This window comes from Leptodactylus fuscus, chromosome 11, assembly GCF_031893055.1.
Source record: "Leptodactylus fuscus isolate aLepFus1 chromosome 11, aLepFus1.hap2, whole genome shotgun sequence".
In the NCBI taxonomy this organism is placed as follows: domain Eukaryota; kingdom Metazoa; phylum Chordata; class Amphibia; order Anura; family Leptodactylidae; genus Leptodactylus; species Leptodactylus fuscus.
In genome coordinates this window covers 61,264,846-61,288,357 of record NC_134275.1, presented here as the reverse complement: position 1 = coordinate 61,288,357, position 23,512 = coordinate 61,264,846, and the positions used below count along the sequence as shown (strand labels likewise).

At 43.9% G+C, this 23,512-nt stretch overlaps 2 protein-coding genes across 3 annotated transcripts in view; both read left to right on the top strand.

Annotated features, from left to right (window-relative positions):
* Positions 1–137: 137 nt before the first annotated feature.
* On the top strand, positions 138–15,291 carry NSDHL (NAD(P) dependent 3-beta-hydroxysteroid dehydrogenase NSDHL). 2 transcript variants are annotated; one of them, XM_075260101.1, is made up of 8 exons: positions 138–276; positions 3,271–3,318; positions 5,800–5,961; positions 6,075–6,221; positions 12,364–12,492; positions 13,717–13,859; positions 14,119–14,221; positions 14,716–15,291. In XM_075260101.1, the coding sequence occupies exons 2-8, from the start codon at positions 3,298–3,300 to the stop codon at positions 15,046–15,048; spliced, it is 1,038 nt and encodes a 345-aa protein (XP_075116202.1). In that variant the 5' UTR covers positions 138–276; positions 3,271–3,297; the 3' UTR covers positions 15,049–15,291. The 2 variants fall into 2 exon arrangements, with proteins under 2 accessions (XP_075116202.1, XP_075116201.1); XM_075260100.1 differs by lacking the exon at positions 138–276 and having other exon boundaries at positions 3,257–3,318.
* A 2,067-nt stretch (positions 15,292–17,358) lies between these two features.
* The window catches only part of ZNF185 (zinc finger protein 185 with LIM domain), a 78,116-nt gene continuing 71,962 nt past the window's right edge, over positions 17,359–23,512 (top strand). The window contains exon 1 of the mRNA XM_075260897.1: positions 17,359–17,489. The gene's annotated coding sequence lies outside the window, so the exon portion shown is untranslated. The remainder of the gene's footprint in view (positions 17,490–23,512) is intronic.

Below are 23,512 nucleotides of genomic sequence, written 5' to 3'. Positions count from 1 at the left end.
AAGAAGATGTCATGAATCAGAACGAGGCTTGATACGCAGCGCTATTTCCCGGCGCAGGATGAGTGACGTTACGAGCTGGTTACCATGGGAGACGCTGCTTTCTCTTTCTATTGGTTGACTTTATGTGTGGCTAGCCAATGAGATGCAGGCGCCTGTGCTCTGCTGATTCTCAGCCCATGGTGAGGCATGTTATCTGTGTGTTACACGGGCTGGACTGAGTGATCTGCACATAGCGGCAGGTGGAGAGGGCTACGTCTAGCGGCTTCTAGGAGACAGGTAAGAGCTGGGCACACCTGCTGGGATGGCATCATGGTACGAGCCGCAGTAACCAGAGTGGCAGGATTTAAAGGGGCCGGTTATAAAATGTGTTCCAGATGCTTAGAAAAAGGGGGCAGCGTCTCCTGGGGTGCACAGTTTATGCAGATGGAAGGGTGTATCATGCAACAAGAAAATCCTCATAGAAATAGCCCTCACACAGCAGCAGACATTCACATTCCTCTGATGTCACTGCAAATAAATATCGGATTTTTCATTGCTCAAAAGTCCACCATGTGAACATAACCCTAGGCTAGGACTATGCGGCAACTTTGGTCGTGCGCCTAAAGATCAGCAGGATACCCTAATATTAGTGAATGTCGTCACTCTGTGACCCTAAGTGCGCCACGGCCACCATTTCTAGTCCCCATGGGTCGCGGTTGCCTCTTATTAGAGATGGCAGTGTGACTCCATTCATTAATAGTAGTGACATCTACTGTATTACTAAACCGTGCAGCTCACAATCCACAGGCTGCAGATACTGATGGCGGCCAAAGCCCTATAGGCTGACGTCATGTTGTGGAAAAGCTGTGGTTTATATGTCTCTTCTATATATCTATCATCGCTCTATTTACTATTAAACTATATCTATTTATTTCATATCTAAGGGGGCGTTCACACTTGTGCCCATCTCCATCCTTTTCCCCAGACAAGCTGGATAGGGGACGGCTTCCCAGCGCTCAGTTTTAAAACCCATTCATTTGACCGCCGGTGTCCATATGCTGCCTCACCGCGGGCAGACTGTTTTTGGGGGCGGACACAAAGTCCTGCATGTCTAACTTTGTGTCTGGCCAAAAAAAAAATGGTTTCCCTGTCTAGAGGCTGGATACGGACACTGGGGGTTTGCTTTTAAAACCTATTCGAATGAATGGGTTTTAAGACTGACCGCCGGGAAGCTGTCCTCTATGCAGTTTCCCTGTGGGTGGACACGGGTGCAAGTATGAACACCCCCTAATCTGTCTCTCTATCTAATATTTATCTATACTCTGTTTATTTCATGTATTAATCTCTGTTTATCTTGTATTTATATATACTTTTATGTGTAACTCACAGCTATCCATCTATCTGTATTTATATCACGTTTGACTATCATCTATCTTTCTGCTATTAATCTATACTCTATTTTGTGTCTGTCTATGTATCATATCTATCTTCTATTTATCTATACTGTATCTCGTGTGTATCTATTTACTATTAATCTATACTTTGTCTATCTATGTATCTATCCTCTTTGTACCTCTTGTCCTATCTATCTATCAATCTATCTCCTATCTATCAATCTATCTCTCTCCTCTCTCTCTCTCTCTCTCCTATCTCTCTCTCTCTCTCTCTCCTATCTCTCTCCTATCTCTCTCCTATCTCTCTCTCTCTCTCCTATCTCTCTCTCTCTCTGTCTCTCCTATCTCTCTCTCTCTCTATGTCTCTCTCTCCTATCTCTCTCTCTCTCTCATCTCTCTCTCATCTCTCTCTCTCTCTCTTATCTCTCTCTCTGTCTCTCTCTCTCTCCTATCTCTCTCTCTCTCCTATCTCTCTCTCTCTCCTATCTCTCTCTCCTATCTCTCTCTCTCTCCTATCTCTCTCTCCTATCTCTCTCTCTCTCTCTGTGTCTCTCTCTCCTATCTCTCTCTCTCTCCTATCTCTCTCCTATCTCTCTCTCTCTCTCTGTCTCTCTTTCCTATCTCTCTCTCTCTGTCTCTCTCTCCTCTCTCTCTCTCTCTCTCTCTCTCTCTCTCTCTGTCTCTCTCTCCTATCTCTCTCTCTCTCCTATCTCTCTCTCTCTCCTATCTCTCTCTCTCTCCTATCTCTCTCTCTCTCTCCTATCTCTCTCTCTCTCCTATCTCTCTCTCTCCTCTCTCTCTCCTATCTCTCTCTCTCCTCTCTCTCTCCTATCTCTCTCTCTCTCTCTCTCTCCTATCTCTCCTATCTATCGATCTATCCTCATATCTGTGTATCTCAGAATTTTGTCACGTTTCTAGGTTCCCAGTACTGTAACGTTATACTTTGTCTTTTGTCCCATAGACCTTTCTATAACAAACTACAGGTTCGTGTCATTGACCTTTGTAGAAGCAGTATAACTAGTCATGTGACTCTGTAGTCAGGAAAGTTGGTCTCTGTGCTGCTATAAAAGCTATTGAAGTGTCACAAAGACATTCCCGCAGTCTCCTATGTCCACTCTTAACCTAAAACCTCTTAATTTACTGGTTGCTTGAATATAATTTATTATTCCCTATAGCCGGGGTAGGCAACCTTTTTTTTTGTATGTTGTGCATGAAAAATAAAGGGCGGGGGGGGGGGGAGATACTCATGTGCCAGCAATAATTATGTTGTCGACCCCTACGTAAAAGTTATTATAACAGGATTTACTGCTGCCATACAGAGAAGAGATTACCCCAGTATTATAGCTGTGTGAAACCTGGCCACATTTATGTTCATATGTGCATTGTATGATCTATTAGAAGCCTCCAATACAGGTAAAAAGAAATAATACAATAGTGCCAGGACCCCTATATACCATATAATGCCCCTTGTTGTCCCCTATGCGCAGTATAACGCCCCATTTGTCATTTGGATTAATTACCCAGTAAATTATCCTCGTGCTAAAGGTATTTTACAAGACAAAGATATTAATGACCTATATTTAGTATAAGTCATCAATAGGAGATCGCTGGGGGTCTCACACCTGACACCCCCAGTTCAAAGTGACAGCAGTGTTTTATATTGCAGTACAGCCACATTTACTTGAATGGGACTGAGCTGTATACAGGCCAAGTAATCAATGAATATGACGGTAAATGTCCTGTGAAGCAGCGTTCTCCGGAGCGCCGCTGCCACTTTGATCAGTTGATCTATCCTAATGAGTGATCATCTGTGTTTTAGTCCTAGCAAACCCCTTTAACATGGGGTTATATATTCATTATATAGGACTAATATTTCTTTCTTTCTTATTGGTTTCAGGTGGACTGAAGGAAAATTACCTCGGAAATGGCAACACGAATACGACCCGTAAGTACTGTGATGGTCGCTGGAACTTTTTTTATATGGAAGCACAGGAGGGTCCCAATTTTAAAGACATTTTTACAGGGATCTGTCCTATTATTATGTGGATGTTGTGTGCATTGTTTTAAGGATCAAACCCCCCCCCCCCCCCCGAGGGGTTTAAAAATTACAATAAAAAAAAGTGATAAAAAAAACAAATAAATTCAACTTAATCCTCTTTCTCTAGAAAAGTACATTAATAAATTGAAGCACATACACATTAAGCAACCCTCTGTAGGAAAATGCCCAGTCTACAAACTTAGGGTGCATTCACACTACGGATACGGTGACTGATTCTGAACATTAAAACACATTCAGAATCAGCGTGTATAAAGCACATCCCATTCATTTCTATGGGAGCCGGCATATGAGCGCTCCCCATTGAAATGAATGGGCTGCTTTTTACTCTACGAGCGCTCCCATTGAAGTGAATGGGAAGTGCCGGCGTGTACGGCTCGGACTGAGCCGAGCGCCGGGCCCCTTCACACGGCGAGCCGTACACGTGAGCGCTTCCCATTCACTTCAATGGGAGCGCTCGTAGAGAAAAAAGCAGCCCATTCATTTCAATGGGGAGCGCTCGTATGCCGGCTCCCATAGAAATGAATGGGATCTGCTTTATACGCGCTGATTCTGAACGTGTTTTAACGTTCAGAATCAGTCACCGTATCCGTAGTGTGAATGCACCCTTATACAAATATTTTTCCCATACGGTGACTGGGGGAAAAAAAAATCTCCAATTCACCCCATTGTAAATTCTTTTCCAGCTTCCCAGTACATTGTACAGAATATTATTGGTACCCAAAAATTTGGCACTGGACAATTAATGACAGTCCTTCAATACTGGAAGGCAGCAGCTAGTGACAGTCAGAGACGTTAAAGCAAATGGAAGGATGGACCAGCCTTATGGAGACAGGCAGAAAACCAGCGCTCACCCACAGTAGGATACAGAAGGCAATTTTATTTAGCACGACGCGTTGCGGGCATTGGAGCCCTTTCTCAAGTGCAAAAACAATAGTAAATATGGGGAAAATCAAAATATGGCACTGGAGGTTAGGGGTTAAAAAGGTTGCCCAGGACCTGAAGATAATTGGTACTAATGGCCTATTTACAGCATATAGGACATCAGTATCAGATTGGTCGGGGTCTGACAACCAGGCTCGGTGCCGATCAGCTGTTTCACGTACAGGAAGTTATATGCTAGACTAGGTGTATGGCCAGAAGCAGCTCTACCCCTATTCAAGTGAATGGAAGCCAGACTGTAGTTCCAGGCGCCACCGCTATAGTGTATGGACTGGAAGCTGTATACTGTGGCTAGATCAATTATCAATTGACATTGTTACTTACAATTATTTCCTATTCTTCCAATGCAAATGCATTGGTCAGGGGTTGGGTTGGGAGCCTCAGGCAACGTTTTTGCATTGGAAGAATGGGAAATAATTGTCAGGGGCCCACAAGAGGATTCACCGGTCAGTCCTAGCCTGGGTAGGCTATTCTACAGATTTACAGTCCTTACAGTGAAGAAACTGTGTTGGCTCTTAAGAGACTTTTTTTTTTTTGCTCCAGATGGAGGAAAGGATTTTACATGGAACAGCTTTTCCCCATATTTACTATTGTTTTTGCACTTGAGAAAGGGCTCCAATGCCCGCAACGCGTCGTGCTAAATAAAATTGCCTTCTGTATCCTACTGTGGGTGAGCGCTGGTTTTCTGCCTGTCTCCATAAGGCTGGTCCATCTTTCCAAGGACATGAAAGGTCGTCTTTAACCCTATGGTATCCTTTTAATGCCTGAATTCTGCTGCCATCCTCAAAACAATACCTATTATTCCTTATGCAATTTAGGTTCTTCAAGTTAAGGGGGTGTAAAACTATTGGAAGAAGTCTCCTCGGCACACCCAACCCATTAGACTTGGGACTTACTATTCTGCATAAGGAATACCAGTTATTTTTCTGAGAATGGCTGTAGTTCTTGGGAATTATAAGGAAACCACTGTGAGATATTTATGGTGGCATGTGATGCCCTGTGAGGGACTTATGGTGGTTTGGGGTAGAGGGTAAGTCAAACTGACAGGTTCCCTTTAAAGGAGTCTCCCAGAATCGTAACTTATCACCTTTATACAAGATAAGTGGGAAGTGTCTGATCCTTGGGGATCCCCCCACTTGGTTGGATGGGACTTGCACCTGGCCGCTGCTGTTCTGTTCATTCACATGGGGAAGATGGATATAGTTTAGTACAACCTTCACCCCTTTATGGTCGCAGACCTCCTAATATCGCAGCAGAAGTCCCAGACATGACCCACCGTATATTCCCTGTACATAAATACTCATGTCATGGTTTCTTCCTATGTGACTATTAAGGACTCCATGATAGATTTGAAAACAGAGGCCATTGCAATATCTCAGAAGCCGCGTCTTGGAGGATATTTGTTCTAAGTCCTTCTCTCTGTTTCAGGCCAGCAAGAAATGTGCTGTGATTGGTGGGTCTGGATTCCTTGGACAGCACATGGTGGAGCGCCTGTTAGATAAAGGATACTCTGTCAATGTATTCGACATCCGGCAGGGCTTTGAGAACGACAGAGTGCAGTTCTTCATTGGTGACCTGTGTAGTAAAGCGGTAAGTAATGTACATACACAGGGTCTACAGTATATGCAGGCTGCACAGATCTGTGTATTTTACATACATTCATTTCATTTTTATAACTTGTGTCCTCCTCATGATTCCTGCAGGATTTACTGCCCGCCCTTCAAGGTGTGAATGTCGTCTTCCATTGCGCCTCACCAGCCCCTTCCAGTAACAACAAGGAGCTGTTCTACAAAGTCAACTACACTGGGACAAGAACAGTCATTCAGGCCTGCAAAGAAGCCGGCGTCCAGGTGACTATAGAAGGAAGATCATGTTATTAAGATATAGTGCTCAGTGTCACTGTCCTGGACAATGCAGGAACTCCAATGCAGTGTTCAGATGACTGTTGCCACCTTGTCACTGAATACCAAGCACAGTGCTGTACACCTCCTAGGGGCTGTGCTTAGTATTGCAGCTCAGGCTGATTTAATGGAATGCGATTTAGCTTCTGTACTGCAAGACGTTATTGGCACATGGAAGTGTTGTCATAACCTGTGAGGTTTAATAATAAGGTGTTGACTGCCATTGCAGCTCACAGAAGTGTCTTTTTGTGCTAGGCTTGTATATATCCTATTCCTTGTTTTATCAGTTATATAGAATGGACACAATTAGAGATGAGCGAACAGTGAAATATTCGAGATTCGATATTCATTTCGAGTAGAGCTTCAGTATTCGACTACTCGATCGAATATCGAATCCCATTCTAATCTATGGGAAAAAATGCTCGTTTCAGGGGAAACCACTATTCGACTAATAGAGAGTCACCAAGTCCACGAGTAGCAGGAGGAGAGTGTTTAAGAGGAGGAGCGCTGTGCAGTTAAAGCGCACGGACCCCTTTATAGTCTATGGAGTCCGTGTGTTTTAACTGCACAACTTGCAGTTGCGCTGATAAAAAGTAATCTCCCTCGTAACCGCAGGCTGGCAGCTCTCCCAACTAGCAAAGACAAGCCTGCGGCAAATCAAAGCTGGTTCTGCAGCAGGCTCTTCCTTGCTAGTCGGGAGAGCTGGCAGCTTGCTGTTACGAGGGAACTGACTTTTTCTCATAGGAATGAATTGACCAGCATTGATTGGCCAGTGTACAGCATTCAGCCAATCAACGCTGGTTCTGCCGGAGGCTCATCTGTGAGGAGGCGGAGTCTAAGATGAGACCTAGACTCCGTCTCCTCACAAACGAGCCTCCGGCAGGACCAGCGTTGATTGGCCGAATGCTGTATACTGGCCAATCAACGCTGGTCAATGCATACCTATGAGAAAAAGTAAGCTCCCTCGTAACAGCAAGCTGCCAGCACTCCTGACTAGCAAGGACGAGCCTGCTGCAGAACCAGCGTTGATTGGCCGAATGCTATACACTGTATAGCATTCGGCCAATCAATGCTGGTTCTGAATCAAATATTTACTGCGAATAGCTAGTAGTATTCGATCGAGTATGAATATTTCGGATACCGTAGTATTTGATCGAATGCTACTCGCTCATCTCTAGACGCAATGAGATAGATTTATGAAGCCTCGCATTATCATTGCCCCATCACCAGTGCAAAGGTTGTGCAATATGACAAGGCACACTCTTCCTAATAAATGAGGCTCACCCTCCACCGAGCAATGAATTTCCGGCATCATCTACCCCAGATTTATGGCGTAACTGATAAATTGCGACTTTTTCATCATAGTGTGCCTGTAAAGGGGAATGAGTCGGTAGTTCAGGGCATGAAATTCTCCCAATCTATATACCTCAGACAATATACAGTATAAACAGTGTTCCAGATACAGCGGCGCCGCACCACAGTCATTGATTCTACACGCGTGTTCCCTCACCATATTATTTTCGCTCCTCACACTCCTTCATGCAGCGCTGAGGCTGCTGGAATCACAGGACATTATTAACTAGCATGTTCTCCCTGTTGTGCTGTCTGATAAATGGCATATAATATAAATTACTATATTTTTAATTCTTGAAAAGATACTTGAATGTACAGATGTAATATTTTGCAGAAATCTCCCCTCTCCTCCTTGACCCCCAACCCTTCACTTTGGTACCGCAGTAAGGAACTCTAGTTACGAGATCTAACAAGGAAGGGTTTTCACCTTTGATGGGTCATGAACTTTTGTCACCATTGGACCCTTATGTGTTCTAGACATGTATACAGCAACACCACTGAGTATAACTTAGTTTTGTCCCATCATCTTCTGTTCCCGTTACCATAATAACACAAGGAATAAACAAGCACTTTCTTGTAATGAGACAAGTTTCACTGCTTACATAACAGACAGGTTCCCATCATGGCCTCCGTACATACCTGACATGACAGTCATGTAGCATTCCAAATGCGACGTGTAATATCTCTACTATTTATATATCATTACATTACATATAGTGAATATAATCCACGTATTGTGTCATCATTGCATCCGGTCATGTCCCAGCCTGTAAGGTAGAGTCTTCCCTTATCGTTTCTTATGTTGTCCCACCTTTCACTTTGGTTTTGTCTTAGGGAAATTGAACTAAAACATCTCTTACTTTGCAAAATATCTGGTTATGGGGGCGATACAGGAGCGGCTGTTGCTTTGCTCAGTTTCTCTATATGCTCTTTGCTGACTTTGATGAACAATGAAGTACTTTTTCCTGTATAAATAAAACTGCTTATATTGTAATGTTCTAGTATAGCAGTTAGTGGAGTCCTTCCCATAATATCATGTAATAGCCACATCTGCTAAGGGGTAGTGGGACACATAAAATGGTCCCCTGCCTATTCTTACAATGGGAATGCAGCAGGACACAGTCCCCACATACATTTCACGTATAGAAGGTGCCTTGGATGCATTGTTCTCAGCCGCTCCCCATATAGGTCACCTCCCTTCTGAATACTAGATGATTTACTTCCTCAACCCCCAAATAGGAGATAACAAAGGAGGAAGCGGCGCCTGCCGTACTCAAGTGAAATATACCTCATTGCTCCCTCAATGTTATAGTGAAATGTACTTGCATGACATCCGAGTCCTTTCCGTTCCCCCATTGACTTCAGCGGGGTTTTCTGTTCACATTCCCATGTCATAGAGCAGGATAAGAGCAACGGAGGCCGCCATCATTCATTCATGTGCATGAGGCCTTAAAGGGGTTCTATCAATAAAAAACGCTTTTTAAACTAAAAGTACCTAGGAATATACTTTATAAAGGCTATTCATCTCTTATCTTTATCTTGAAGGACCCCAGCGCCATTTTTGAATTTCTCTTCTTTTCTTCTTTAGGCTAATTGAGCTCAGAATGCACAGGGGGCGCTCCCTCCATGCTCTGAGCACAGCGTTGTCATCCATACAGCGCCACCTTTTTTTCTGCTCTGTCAGCCATTCTCTTCCTCTTCTTACAAGAGACCACCACAAAATGGCCAACAGAACAGCTGACCGCGCATGTTCCTCAGCCATTTTGTGGTGGTCTCATGTAAGAGGAGGAGGAGAATGGCTGACGGAGAAAAGCCTTGATCAGTAGATCTATCCTCTTGTAGCATAGCCTCCAGTCCGAGAGAAATGTTGAACAGCACAAGTGTGTCGCATGACCTGGTTCCCTCCAATGGGGACCCATTATCCGATTACAGCAGCCCCAGTCTATATCATATTAACCCCTTATCCTTCTTAGTGGGCAGATTGAATCTGTGCTGTAGAGTGCCAATACCTGGACAGAGGTGAGATATGTTACTCTTTTGTTTCCTGTATTATATACAGATGTAGCATTTGCCAAAAACTTTATTTGTGTAGTTCCCTTTGTACGAAACGCTCTTGCTACACAATGGGGGGAATTTTTCATTCCCTCTATGCTAGAAAACTGGCGTAGAGGAATGATATTTAAGTACCTCAAGCCCAATTCGTCGCCGATCACATTCTCTCAGGGTTCGTGAGTATCGGGGTGATTGATTTACTAAAACTCACGCCAGTCTTATATCTGTGAGTCGTCCGGTCATTGATCTAGTTCATGTCGCACCCAGTATGATGGATGGCGACGTGCCAGGCGTGCAATGGTTATATATAGACTTACATGGGCAAGGTTTCCTTTCATATCACATCATGAGTAGGTTTCTTTTTAGCTCCAGTTATGCAAAAGCTCCGCGTGTCCTCCAGCTATTCAATTATTCATGGAAATTGCATAAGTAGCACTTACCGTACATGTTCCTCAGTGGTACGTTGCGGTAACACATCATTTCTCTACTGACAGATTTGCATGACATCCTGTAAAATTTCCAAGTTTTTTATAATGTTATTGCTGCTGCAGCATCTAATGGCAGAATCACTGGCACATTTAGGGAATTGCTATTTATACATTTGTATAATATGTATGTCTTAAAGGGTTTTTCTGGCCCTTTTACGCATGTTTCATAGTGATGATCTATTCTTAAATGGTTCCATATTTCCACAGTACATATATATGATTCACTGTTCGCTTCTCTGGGCATTCAGTTAAAGGTGTTTTCCATGCTAAATAATCGATGACCTATACTTAGAATAGGATACCAATTGAAGAGCAACAGGGGGTCCAACCCCTTTCAGATGGATGCTGCAGTCGCTTCAGCCATTACCAAGCACGTACGTTTATATAGTGGTTTTGCTTGGTATCACAGCTCAGCCCATTCACATGAATGGGACTGAGCTGTGAACAGGCCAGGTGACCGATGAACAGGACTCGGGGAGTGCCACTGTTGCTTCAAACAGCAGATCGATGGGGTCCTGGATGTCGAATCTTCACTTGCTGACCTATCCTTTTAAAAAGTCCTGGAAAACCCCATTAATTTACCTTAAAAACCAGTGTTACAGGGTTCTTCACTTTGCATTATTAGAAGATTCCCTATACCATAGAGTATCCCCCCGCCCCATCTACGACGCCCACTGATCAGCTGTAATAATTGGAGAAACCAGGCTGTAAGTGCATGTCCGTTTGCTTGCAGCGCCACTGCTGGGGAGAACGAAGCATTACACAGCACCCATTCAAATCAGTAGGTCATCTGTGTCACCCAGGACAGGACAAGTCCTCCAGAGTGAGAGACTCTCTTGGTAACTTACATAGATTACATGTAGCAGAGCTGAGTTTGCTAGTAAGGCACACTATATGTATGTATAGATAAATAATACCGTATATATTTCTGGCTCAATGGATGTTGAAATGTCACCCAGTAGTTTTTTGCCTTCTCTGGGTGGAGGCTGCTGGGAGTTCCCGGCTGATGTGACATGTAGAGGTGTGGGGGATGATTAAGGGCAGAAGGCAGGGCCGTGTGTTGTAAGTCACTACTAAATGGAGATTATCTGCCTACTGTGACACTGGAAATCACTTACTGATCTATTGTGTGTACCAATGAATAGACAGGCGGGTGATTAATAGCCCTGGATTTGGGTTTTGTTTCACTGCACTAGTATCAGGGACAGCGCCATAGTGTTCACATATCTCGTACATGACATGTTCCTGCACGCAGGGCTATGGCCGTCACTGGGTGTCCCTCTTACGACACAATAGAAGACTAATTCAGAGGTTACCCTGTGTGTGTATAATAAGGAGCACAATGATTCCCTAATATCCTCTGGGGCAGAATGGTGAATACAAGAACAAGAATATGTTACGATATGTGAATGTGGACATGTATATAAGCGACATGTATAAACTCCTTAGCTCTTGCTGGGGTTTTTTTTAGTAGGTTTTGTGCATTTCCAGTGCCGCTATCCTTAGGATAAGTCAACCATATTAGATCGGCGGGGGGCCTGAACAAGGATCCCCACTGATCGGCTGTTCCTAATGTAGAGACCGTGCTGAGTTACTGCAGCTCAGTCTCCATTCACTTATATAGGAGTTGAGCTGCAGTAACTCTGCACGATCACGAAACGTAGGACAGATCTGCATCCGGCTTTGTTCTACATCTATCAGCTGGTGTCTGAGACCTGCCGATCTGATATGGATGATCTATGCTGAGGGTAGGTTATCTATATAACTTGTCCAGAAAAGGAATACTCCCAGCTTATTAGGTAATGACCTATTACTGGCATACGCCATCTTTTTAGTATTGGTGGAGTCCAGAATCTGGGATCTCCCATCAATCCTGAGAATATAGAAGCTGCAGCACTGACTTAATATTGCATCACCTTCACTATAGTGGCGCCCTCAACTCAATGTACAGCCAGGGAAAACTTAGATGGGGTCCTTCAGCCTCTTCGGCCTTAGGTTATCCTGGAGGTTGGGCACACACCAGTGTTCGTAGTGGCAAATCCTGAGTTATGAGATGACGTTTTCCTTAAAAAGGTGACCTCTGATGTGTGTAGACCCATTAAACATGTCCTATCAAAACTTTTCTGAATGCTAAAAATAAAGAAATTTCAATGCTGTTGAATTTATGGCCACTGACCAGTCTTTTCTGTTATCTGTAGAAACTGGTGTTGACCAGCAGTGCCAGCGTGGTATTCGAAGGCAAAGACATCAAGAATGGCAGCGAGGACCTTCCGTATGCCCAGAACCCCATAGACTATTATACAGAGACCAAGATCCTGCAAGAAAAGGTAAAAGAACGCTATACTATTGATATATGGATGAAGATGTTGGCTGTTACCTCCACCTAAGAGCGCCCCCTTCAGATATTTTTTTCCCTCTGCACAGTACCACCGTTAACCCCGTGCTATTTTGACCCTGTATGGGGCAGTGTCGCAGTCTCTGCTTTGCCTCTCCATCATTCGCGGTGCTGTGCACAAGACTTCCAGTGAATAGAGCTACACTGCAGTACCGGGCACAGCCTGTAGACAAGAATGGCACTATCTCTTGTAATCCCATTAAATAATTACTTACAGACACTTAAGGGTATTTTGACACGTTGGATTTACACATTGTATTGTAACACAAGATCACACAGCACGAATCCAACGCTGACACTTGGCTTTGTGTCACGGACATGCTGGTTGAGCTGCTGTGAGTCTGTATGAGGTTTTAACGCCATTCATTGAGGCTAATGTGCATTGCGATAATGCAATGGACTAGGTTGCCGACATTAACATGTGCACAGGGTCACGGGCTCCCCATTCACATGAACTAGGGCCACACATGCAATATGACAAACTCTATGCCACATGGAACGACACATCTAATAACGGTCAACGTTATTGCCCCCTATGGCTGCATGTGTGTACCTGCGGTTTGGTTGCATCTTTACTGCCAAATCACATTGTCACATAACAGCAAGTCAGAGACAAATCACACTTAGGGTGGGGTCAAACCTGCGCCCAGTCTCCGCTTTAAACAATCCGGCGGATTTCGTCTTCTGCCCCGAGAAACTGGACAGGAGATGGAAACCCTACAGTCAGTTTTCAAATCCATTCACTTGAATGGGTTTGCAAAGTGACTGCCAGTGAGCGTCTTCTGCCCGTTCGCAGCTAAACATTTTTTTGTTTTTTTTTAACCGGACACAAAGTCGGACATGCAGGACTTTGTGTCCGGTTAAAGAAAAACTGGTTTCGCTGCAGAGAGGCAGAAGACGCACACGGGCGGTCATTTTGCAAACCCATTCAAGTGAATGGGTTTGAAAACTGACTGCTGGGTTTCCGTCCCCTGTCCCCACCGGCTTGGTTAAAGTGGAGAGCGGACGCAGATGTGAACCCGCTCTTGTCGCCATATAGACCCAGCCTGCTGAAGTGAGCCTACCACAAAGAGTTAGGGGGGGAAAGGGGCATACAACTCCATTGTCTACCATTTGTTGATCTAACCCATAACTGTATTTGTATAATCTGTTACAGGAGGTTTTGGGATCAAATGACCCCGCAAATAACTTCCTGACAGTGGCTATACGTCCTCATGGCATTTTTGGCCCAAGAGACCCGCAGCTTGTTCCTATAATGGTGGACACAGCAAAAAGTGGCAAGATGAAAATCATGATCGGGTAAGTAGTGATGTCTGTGCCGGCTTCTATCATTATCCTGTCCTGCTCATGTATTACATGTGACCAATCAGAGCTCGGCTTTCATTCCTAAAACTGGTCTGGAAAAATAAAAGCTGCTCTCTGATTGGCGGATATGGACAAGGTCAGTTTTTAGATCTTTTTGTTAAAAATGAGGCTCCTTGATGTCATATTTCTGTGTGTTTAGGATCCTTTACAAGCTAAATCTTCTACTTTTTATATTTTTGCCTGTTCCTTTTAGAAATGGTCAGAATTTGGTGGATTTCACGTATGTGGAGAATGTAGTGCATGGTCATATCCTGGCAGCTGAATACCTACAGAAGGACTCTCCTCTTTGTGGAAAGGTATACTTTTTGTTGATTCTTGAAGCTAAAGTTTCTTGTGTGGGGCATACAGAATGTACAGATGCTGGAAAGCCTAATTCTTCATTAAAGGAGTTTTTCCGGGACGTACATATTGATAATCTGTGTTTGGGATAGGTCATCCGTATATGATCGGGGAGAGTCTAGCACCCAGGACCACCACAGATCAGCTGGTTTAAGAAGCCTCCGTGTTTGGATGTGGCCTCTTCACTTAGCACCAAGCACAGCATCCTACATTGTGTATGGGCTGTGCTTGGTAGTGTTATTCACTTGAATGGGACTGGGTTGCTGCTGTACCACGTGATCATAGATTCTTAAAATGGGGAAGGCAATCAAAAGTTGTCTGCAAATCTGAGCCAGAATATAGAGGTTGTACCAAATATATTTAGTAGGCTTCCTCCATTGTTAAGCGGTTCTGTGCCCCTAAACTGTGGGGCTGTATATGTGTTTGACTTGTCTATATTCTCTACTCTTAGGCATACCACATAACAAATGACGAACCCATTCCCTTCTGGACCTTCATTTCCCGGGTCTTGGTTGGCCTGAATTATGACGCGCCCAAGTACAAGATTCCCTTCTGGTTGGCTTACTACCTGGCTCTGTTCCTCTCCTTTTTGGTGTTCATCATAAGTCCAATTATCACAATTAAGCCGACTTTTACACCCATGAGAGTCGCCTTGGCCGGGACCTTCCACTATTACAGCTGTGAGCGGGCCAAAAAAGACATGGGCTACAAGCCACTGGTCAGCCTTGACAAAGCCATAGAGAAGACCGTCCAAAGTTACCCACATCTGCGGAGGGCAAGTTAGGTGGAAGACGACACCGTGGGCAGCGTTGATGTAAAATATTTTCTGCAAATAACTGAAGGAATAACCGAAGCTGAAGGGGACCCAACATGGACTCCACATGTTCTGGATGACATCTGTATTTTTGCCATTTTTATGACTATCTAGGGAAACTAGGTGTGAAAATAAAGGCAAAAATTTCCTTAATGCAGAGCGTAAAGGGAAAAAATTACTATCGGCCGAATATCAGTTTTTCCATTTAATTTAAGCACATGTTCTCTATGCAGTTTTTTTGTTAGTAATTTTTAACTGTCGATGTTCATATTGAATATAATATTCCTAAATGAAGTAAAATTAAAATATGTAAAAAAAAATAATCTAAATGACACTCTGCATTGTGCCCTTTTTTATTGAGAATTTTAGATTTTGATTAGAAAATGTTTTTATTTTTTCCATGCGGGGTCATTTTATTGTCTTGACTAGCGATGATGAAGGGAGGCAAAATAAAGAAAATTATTACAGGATAGATATTGGAGGGTGCTCATCTGCTCATATTATGGGGTTAAAGAGGACCTTTCATGGTTTGGGGCACAGGCGGTTTTCTATATCGCTAGAAAGCCAACAGTGTGCTGAATTCAGCGGCTTTCACGATTTGTGCCCCGGGTGAAGAGCTATCGGTGCCGGTACCGTAGCTCTTCACCGTCAGAAGGGCGTTCACTGTCAAAACTCCCTCTGCTCACAGTGCTCGTCCATAGACGAGTATTATCAGGAGGGGAAGGGGGCGTTCCTCCCCGCTTACACTGTACAGCGCTATAGATGCTTCTGTACCGATAGCTCTTCACCCGAAGCACAGATCGTGAAAGCCGACAGTGCGCTGAAAAGCGCCGGCAGCAGTAGATGGGGAGCGTCCTATTCAAGTTCTAGGAATGGCGCTAGATATGAGTGTCTGACCCTCCCCACCCCACAGATCAGACACTATGAATAGGGCATCAGTATGAAATATGCATTTTGGCCAGGACAACGCTTTTACGATATGGGGATCTAAAGGGGGGAAAAAGCATGTCCTTTGTTGCTGCAGTTTTATCGCCAAAAATGTAGTCAAACGTTGGCAGATGGCGTTGAATGATGCTATATATTTGTGCAGGTCCCTGACAATGCAAACTACTGAACCATATTCAATGCTTCTATTCTTGCCATGGATTCCACTGCAAATATACTTTGGATATTTCTGATGTGATTTGTGTGAACCCTTAGGCCCCAGGCACCCAACCATAGTTGTGTGCGCATTGCTGGAAAACAGGACACAACGCACATAGGTGGCATCCATGTGCCATCTGTTCTTTCCATGGACCTCAATAGAATAGACAGACCAAGCTGCAAACACGGCTAGAAATAGGACATAGTCCATGTGGTGCAGCTCTGTCCTACTGCATCCACACAGATCCTTAAAAACTATGGATGTGCACATTAGGCCATAGAAATAATGGGTCCATATGCTATTTATTATGGATCCGTAATAACAGCGCATAAGAAGAAACCAGTCATGTCCATGGAGCCTTAGACGCCCACATCTGCAGCCATGCTATATGGAAGAACTGGGATCTTAAGATATGGAATTGGTAGGCCAAACCACCAACTCTGATTCAGGCTCCTGTATATTTCCACAGCCCAACTCTGACTCCAGATCCGACTCCAACTCCTTCACAGCTATGGTCAGTCAGAAGCTGGGATCGGAGTCAGTAATTGTTTTTGCCCGACTCCAACCAAAATGGACCTGATTACGTCTACAACTCCAACTTGAGACTGGTTGAGGCCTACAACCATAACAAACACCTTCTCGTAGTTCATTCAGTCTTGCAGTACTTGTAGGTAATAAACATGGCGCCTCCATGTGACATTCAGTGTCTGAGATAAAAGCGTTTTATATTGTTGTCACCCTTGTTGTCACAATACGCTCACAGCATGAATTATTCCACGTTACCCAAGTTTGTGTTGCGTTCCTCAAAGCTGTTAAACTGGTTTGCGGTGGAAAAAATCTATAGGTGTCAACATGCGAAGAGTTCAGTGTTAAAATACTTCAACCTGACCATGGATGGTCAGTGACTAATAAAATGCTAGGTGTCTGTTTCCAGGATACTGGGTCGGCGATGACGCCTTATGTGAGAATGTGAAGAATGTGGCAGCTATGCCCACTTAGAAAAAGAGAAAGATGAGGACGGAGGAATTTGTAGGACAAACCTGTTTGGTTCCCTAAAGGGCACAGCCATGCGACTCCTCCCAGGCTTCAGACCTGGGCTTGGCTGCTTTCTGTAGAGACATCTTCAGTCAGGGCTCGCACAGGTAAACCTGAGTCACATCGAGCTGACAGCTCCGGAGACGGCTATTACAGACACGCCTGCACTGGGATTGCTCAAGGAGACCGAGGTCTGAATTTTTAAGGCACGGGGGCTTGTAGAAACAAACAGGTAAGATCTTATTTTGGATAATTCATCGCTACCACTTTAAATACATACGGCTGATATATACTTATATATAGGGTAGGGGGCTGTAGGGCCTCGTGGCTACATTTATGTCCCCACTGACTTCTATATCAATGTCGTAATCGCACGGAGATCTATGGGCAAATGTCTACAAGTACAACAGCCGTGATATCAGTCAGCAATGTATGGCTATATACAGGCCAACTGTATTGCAAGGTTATTGTATAGCAGCTGTATATCTAGGACGCCATTATCATACGTACATACATAGATATCTATGGACATAGGTGGATTATCAGCGTGTGTGCAAATATATTATTTGCATTGGTTTGTTGTATTAGTGCATCTATGGGTGGCTTTATTTGTGCCCTTTATCGTGTCATTTATTTGTATTACTATCCTATTGCAGTATATATTGATGTATGTTATATTGCTAGTCATTCATTTTTTTGTTAGGATATTGTCCTGATATCATTTATGACACAAGTCCATGTCCAACTTATCGTAACCCTGCAGTTTATCTTCATTCCATTTATGCAGTTAGTTCTAAGCTATTGTCTCCTTATATCAGCCATGCATAATATGGCGAGACTGATTGTAATGTTGGCCATTACAATCTGATACACATGCACACTCGGCTCGGCCAAGCATGCATGAGGGACGGTGGAGGGAGTGTTGTCTAGTGTTCATATGTCTCCAAGAACAAAAGGATTGGGCATATTGAAATCCAGCATGTCTACATTTGCAATCAGTGAAGAGTTGGGAGGTCCCATGTACAATAGACAGTCCGCCACTCTCAACAAAGTAGTACACCTATTGCCCAAACACTCATTTGGCATACATCTATCTATTGCAATCCCCCATACACACGCAGAAAGGAACCCAAGGAGCTGTGACTGCGACTTCTACTTACAAAAACCACCGCTGGATTATTTTGGGACTAGAAGTCACCGTCACGACGCATCTCCATTCACTTAGGCTATGTTCACATCTGCGTCAGAGTCGACGCCATCACAGTGTCCGTCAAAAATTTACTTTTTCCTCTACTGAAACGACGGACCCCATTGTAGTCGATGGGGTCCAGCGGGATCCTAGTGTAACCAATATTTTAGCAGTCCGCTGATAGACCTGAACAATGGAGAAGCGACCCTAGGGTGAACCTAGCATTATATGGGTGAATGAGTCGTAGGGTAACATGGCAATCTTTGGTACAATGTGTAACCTTAGGTGGTCAGCCAGTCCCGTTGGAGTCATCAGGTTTGGTCAATCCTATCTAATGTGCACATACACACAAAAAACCCAAGCCCCAATGACCCCTGCTTCATGTCCCACATATCCAGTGCTGAGATTCTCCGAGAACATTGCCTTACATAAGTGTGATTTACAGTAGAGGCCTCTCTTGTAAGCTGCACTTTTATAAGTCGCTGCCTTCGCTTTTATGGCCCTTTAAAGTTTCGCTTTATTACAGACTAATGTATTTTATAGAAATCGTATACCTATATGGTGCTTGCACTGAAGGGGTTAATGGGACGTAATAGTCTTTGGTATTTTTGCTCCCATATATGCTTACAATCCTATCGACCTCAGGGTGTCATCGTTATGTAATGTGAATTATTATTATTTTTCAGAATTTTCTAAATATAATATAATTTAATAGGAATTTAACCTCTGGAACTTGTAGTTCTCCAGCGACCACAACTCCCAGCAGTCAATGACATCGGACTATAATGTGAAATAAATTATTGTTTTCCTATTAATGACTGTTATATTAATGCAATTGCGCAATGTAACAATGTAGGGACGAGTTTGTCATTTGGCGCAAATTTTAGTGTTGTCGTCCAAGGTTTTGCATAAGATAGGAGTCACGCAGAATTGGCTCTGCTACATCTGTATACAAGATCAAGGCGTTTTATAGTTGCTTGGTGTTCTGTCCTTGGCTTGTCAACACATCCCTGCCTTTGTTTTCTTGGCATCCATCGGAGATTGTATGTAAATGACATGGTGCGCAGTCTGCGATACAACTGAATGCCCACCTACAGGGATGCTTCTATTGCATTTGTTAAAATTCAGGTCAGGAAATAAGGGGTTAATGTGTGACAGTCTGGGGTAACTGTAGTTGGTGCAGCAATAGGAGTCGCATCCGGGCCCCGGCGCCTGAGTGGACACCCGTATTATAAATAGCACATGGTAGGTTCAGGGCCCTGTTACAGATTTTGCATTGGGGTCCAGAAGTGTTAAGTAAGGGCTTTTTACGGATGTTTGATGTCATGGACAGCACGTGATTCTGTCTTGTGCTGTGATTGGATGATTCTTCTTTTTAGGTCTGTGAAGGCATCAATTTTTTTTTAAATTTCCTATTTTTTATGTCCCAGGGTGTGTGTCCATGATTTTCGAGAATTCATACACTTTAATGGAGCTCTGTGGTCCGCAATATGGACCAAAATATATGCACCCATTAAAATGAATGGACATCACATGTACAAAGAATGCTGATGTATGAATAAGCCATAACCTAAATACATTACGTTACCCATAGTCCAGAGCTGAATTCACAATTCTGCTTCACAGTACTGGAAACCATTTACAAGCTTGTCAATGGACATATCCTTACAGGGGTTTCCCACAACTATCCTGTATCCAGTGGCATAACTAAGAATGTTGGGGCCCCGTGGCGAGCTTTTGACATGCCCCCCCACCCACAGACCGACGCCGAAGTCCCCGACCGATCCCCCTCCCCTCCCTGCCCCCCACATTCCTGCATGCTCTATTATGCCCCATAGTGGCCCCTGCACACAGTATTATGCTCCATAGTGGCCCCTGCACACAGTATTATGCTCCATAGTGGCCCCTGCACACAGTATTATGCTCCATAGTGGCCCCTGCACACAGTATTATGCCCCATAGTGGCCCCTGTACACAGTATTATATCCTATAGTGGCCCCTGCACACAGTATTGTGCCCCATAGTGGCCCCCGCACACAGTATTATGCTCCATAGTGGCCCCTGCACACAGTATTATGCCCCATAGTGGCCCCTGTACACAGTATTATGCCCCATAGTGACCTCTGCACACAGTATTATGCCCCATAGTGGCCCCTGCACACAATATTATGCCCGATAATGGCCCCTGCACACAGTATTGTGCCCCATAGTGGCCCCCGCACACAGTATTATGCTCCATAGTGGCCCCTGCACACAGTATTATGCCCCATAGTGGCCCCTGTACACAGTATTATGCCCCATAGTGACCTCTGCACACAGTATTATGCCCCATAGTGGCCCCTGCACACAATATTATGCCCGATAATGGCCCCTGCACACAGTATTATGCCCCATAATGGCCCCTGCACACAGTATTATGCCCCATTGTGGACACCCATGAACAATTATTATACTCTGGGGTCTTTTCAGAAAAAAAAAAAAAACGCAACGGTAGTGACTGACACTTCCCTATCCAATCAGTGACTGACACCAGGTGCTTAATGTCCTGGGCCCTGTGGCAGCTGCTAACGCTGCTACACCGGTAGTTACGCCACTGCGTGTATCCACACAATACAAGACACTTGACCTATTGCTAAGGGTATGTTAGATTATGTATCTTGTACCGATCACAAGTTACAGCCTATATTATACCATAGAGATGCATTCACTAGTCTGTAGACTTCAGAGCTGAAATCCCCCAGCAAAAATTCATCAACAAAGGCTCATTGAGAAGTAGGGGTTGGACAACTGGGACCTCAGTGATCACAAAAACAAGTAATCATGGGGTACCCTTAAGTGTCCCGTGCGAATGAATTGGTGGTACGTATGCTTGGCCACCCCTCTGTTCACTTCAATGTCTGCCGTAGGTGTGCTGGATAATTTCAGCTCTGAAGCTTACAGAATTGGCCATTGAATCAGTCCGTGTTTGACCTCCATATAAACACACGTGACAAATATGTATAGATGACATCCGCAGGTAAACTAGAGGACAGAAGGCGTGTGTACCTTTGTCTACTATTCCATTTACTTACCCATCAATTGAGGACCTTGCAGTGGCCTCCTCTATATCAACCAGTCATTGTTTGTAGACCTTGCGGTTAACAAGACACAAACACAATCCAGACCTGCCAACCATATGACGGATCTTTACCTTGAAAGCTATACCTATTGTGTCACATCTGATGAGGTCGAGACTCTTTAGAAATGCGTTTTCATGGTAATGATTCCAACTTCTTAAAAAATATCAAAAATAATCATCAGTCTGGAGATTTGTTCTTGAAGTGATGTCATCTTAGACAACTTTCACTTCATTCCATTGGGATCAGGTATTGGACTGGGCAGCATTATACATAGTTACTTAATATGGTTGAAAACAGACATATGTCTATCAAGTTCAACCAGGGGATGGGAAACGTCATGACAGTCTATACATTTTGCGGGGACGGTAGCTCGGTAGCAGCAATGGTGAGGACCCAACCAGAGACAGGGATACACATGTCTGGTGAAAAGAGGTTTATTTGGGGAAAAAAAACGGCAAAATAAATAAATCTTCACTTCAGGAACAGAATAAGCAAAATAAAATATAGCCTTAGCTTCAGGCAAAAACGTCAAACAAAACCCTGCTCGTCCGAGCACTAACTAAACCGTATAATGCTAACTATACTTGTGGCTTACTATCAAGCACACAAACAAACAAAATAGCACAGTACGGTCTCACCCAGACCCAGGACAGACCCAGATGCCTCCTCTCACTCCCAGGATCTGCCCTGAAGTGCAGGCTCTGCTGCCTTTTATGGCCTAGTAATGTGCCTAGGACCCACACCTGGGGCTGAGGCCTACCAAGACCTACCCTGGACCATGCATAGGTCAGAAACCTGGGACTCCAGCACTCTGCCTGTCACCTTCTCACAATTTCCATAACAATCAATGCTATTTTGCTCTATTTAAACTCCGAACTAATAATTTTTTTTTTGCCTGTGTGGCGACTTCGTGATTTGTCAGCTGGATTTATTCCATGCTCTTCAATGGGTCAGAAGTAACCATTTCTAAAATGAGACCCTTTCCTAGAGTAACATACAGTACAGGTAATAAAAGTTGCATTTGACGTTGCACTTGACTTGCATGAAGAGGTATTGAGGTGGGCAGTGACGGTATTGCGGTATGTGCAGGAAAGTTTGTGAAAGTGATCTGGGTAAAGTGTGAGTAAAGATTAGAAACTTTTTATTGGAAACCAGTAGAAAGGTGGAGTGCGCTGTAGTTATAGGACTGCTCACTCATAAAACTTTCAGCTACAGTGCAGAGCAAAACTTATAGGCAGGTAGCAGAAGTAGTGCTACAAAGTAAAAGGATTTCAGAAATTGGAGTGTTAATAGTTAATAACTGAAAATAAGGAATCCTGGAAGTGATGTCATCATCATCCAGTCTGTCTGGGAAAACATGATGAGACAGACGGATTGGTACAAGCCAATATCCACAGAAGATCTGGGCTTAGTTCTCCAAGATGGCGGGAACAACCTCCCTGCCAGATCCTTCAAAACCTGTCTGCAAGTACCAAGAAGAATTGATGGAAAGGCAAAGGGCAAAGGTCAGACCAGATATTGACTTTCATTTTCCATTAACTCTTCTGTTTCTGGAAGCCTTCTTACTCGGCAGCATTACTTCCACACCTGCCTGACATTTTTGCACAGTACTGTGGTTTGTTGACTGTAGACATAATGGTGCCCCATACCTACGCTGTGTCTCATATCTAGCCCCATGCAAGTAAAACGTCCACGGATATCAGTCTTTTGGAAATCCGTGCAATCTTCCTAATGTCTAAAGTATATCGCCATTCCTAACCACCTAGCTAAACCTTAGTAAGCCTCGAGCACTACACATAAAAGCTGCCTATGTACACACTTACCACTATTGACTCAAACACCGGTGAGGTACTCAAGTACCCTCAGATCCTTCTGCCATACCTTACAGAAGCAACATGACCGATTAATAAGTCCTTGATGCACAGATAGGACAACTCCGTTTCTTAA

Excerpts from the sequence above, each read along its gene's own strand:
- NSDHL (XM_075260101.1), top strand. The coding sequence starts at position 3,298 with ATGGCAACACGAATACGACCC. Across the intron at positions 3,319-5,799 it reads TGGCAACACGAATACGACCC|GCCAGCAAGAAATGTGCTGT; the intron begins GTAAGTACTGTG and ends TCTCTGTTTCAG. Across the intron at positions 13,860-14,118 it reads AAGATGAAAATCATGATCGG|AAATGGTCAGAATTTGGTGG; the intron begins GTAAGTAGTGAT and ends TGTTCCTTTTAG.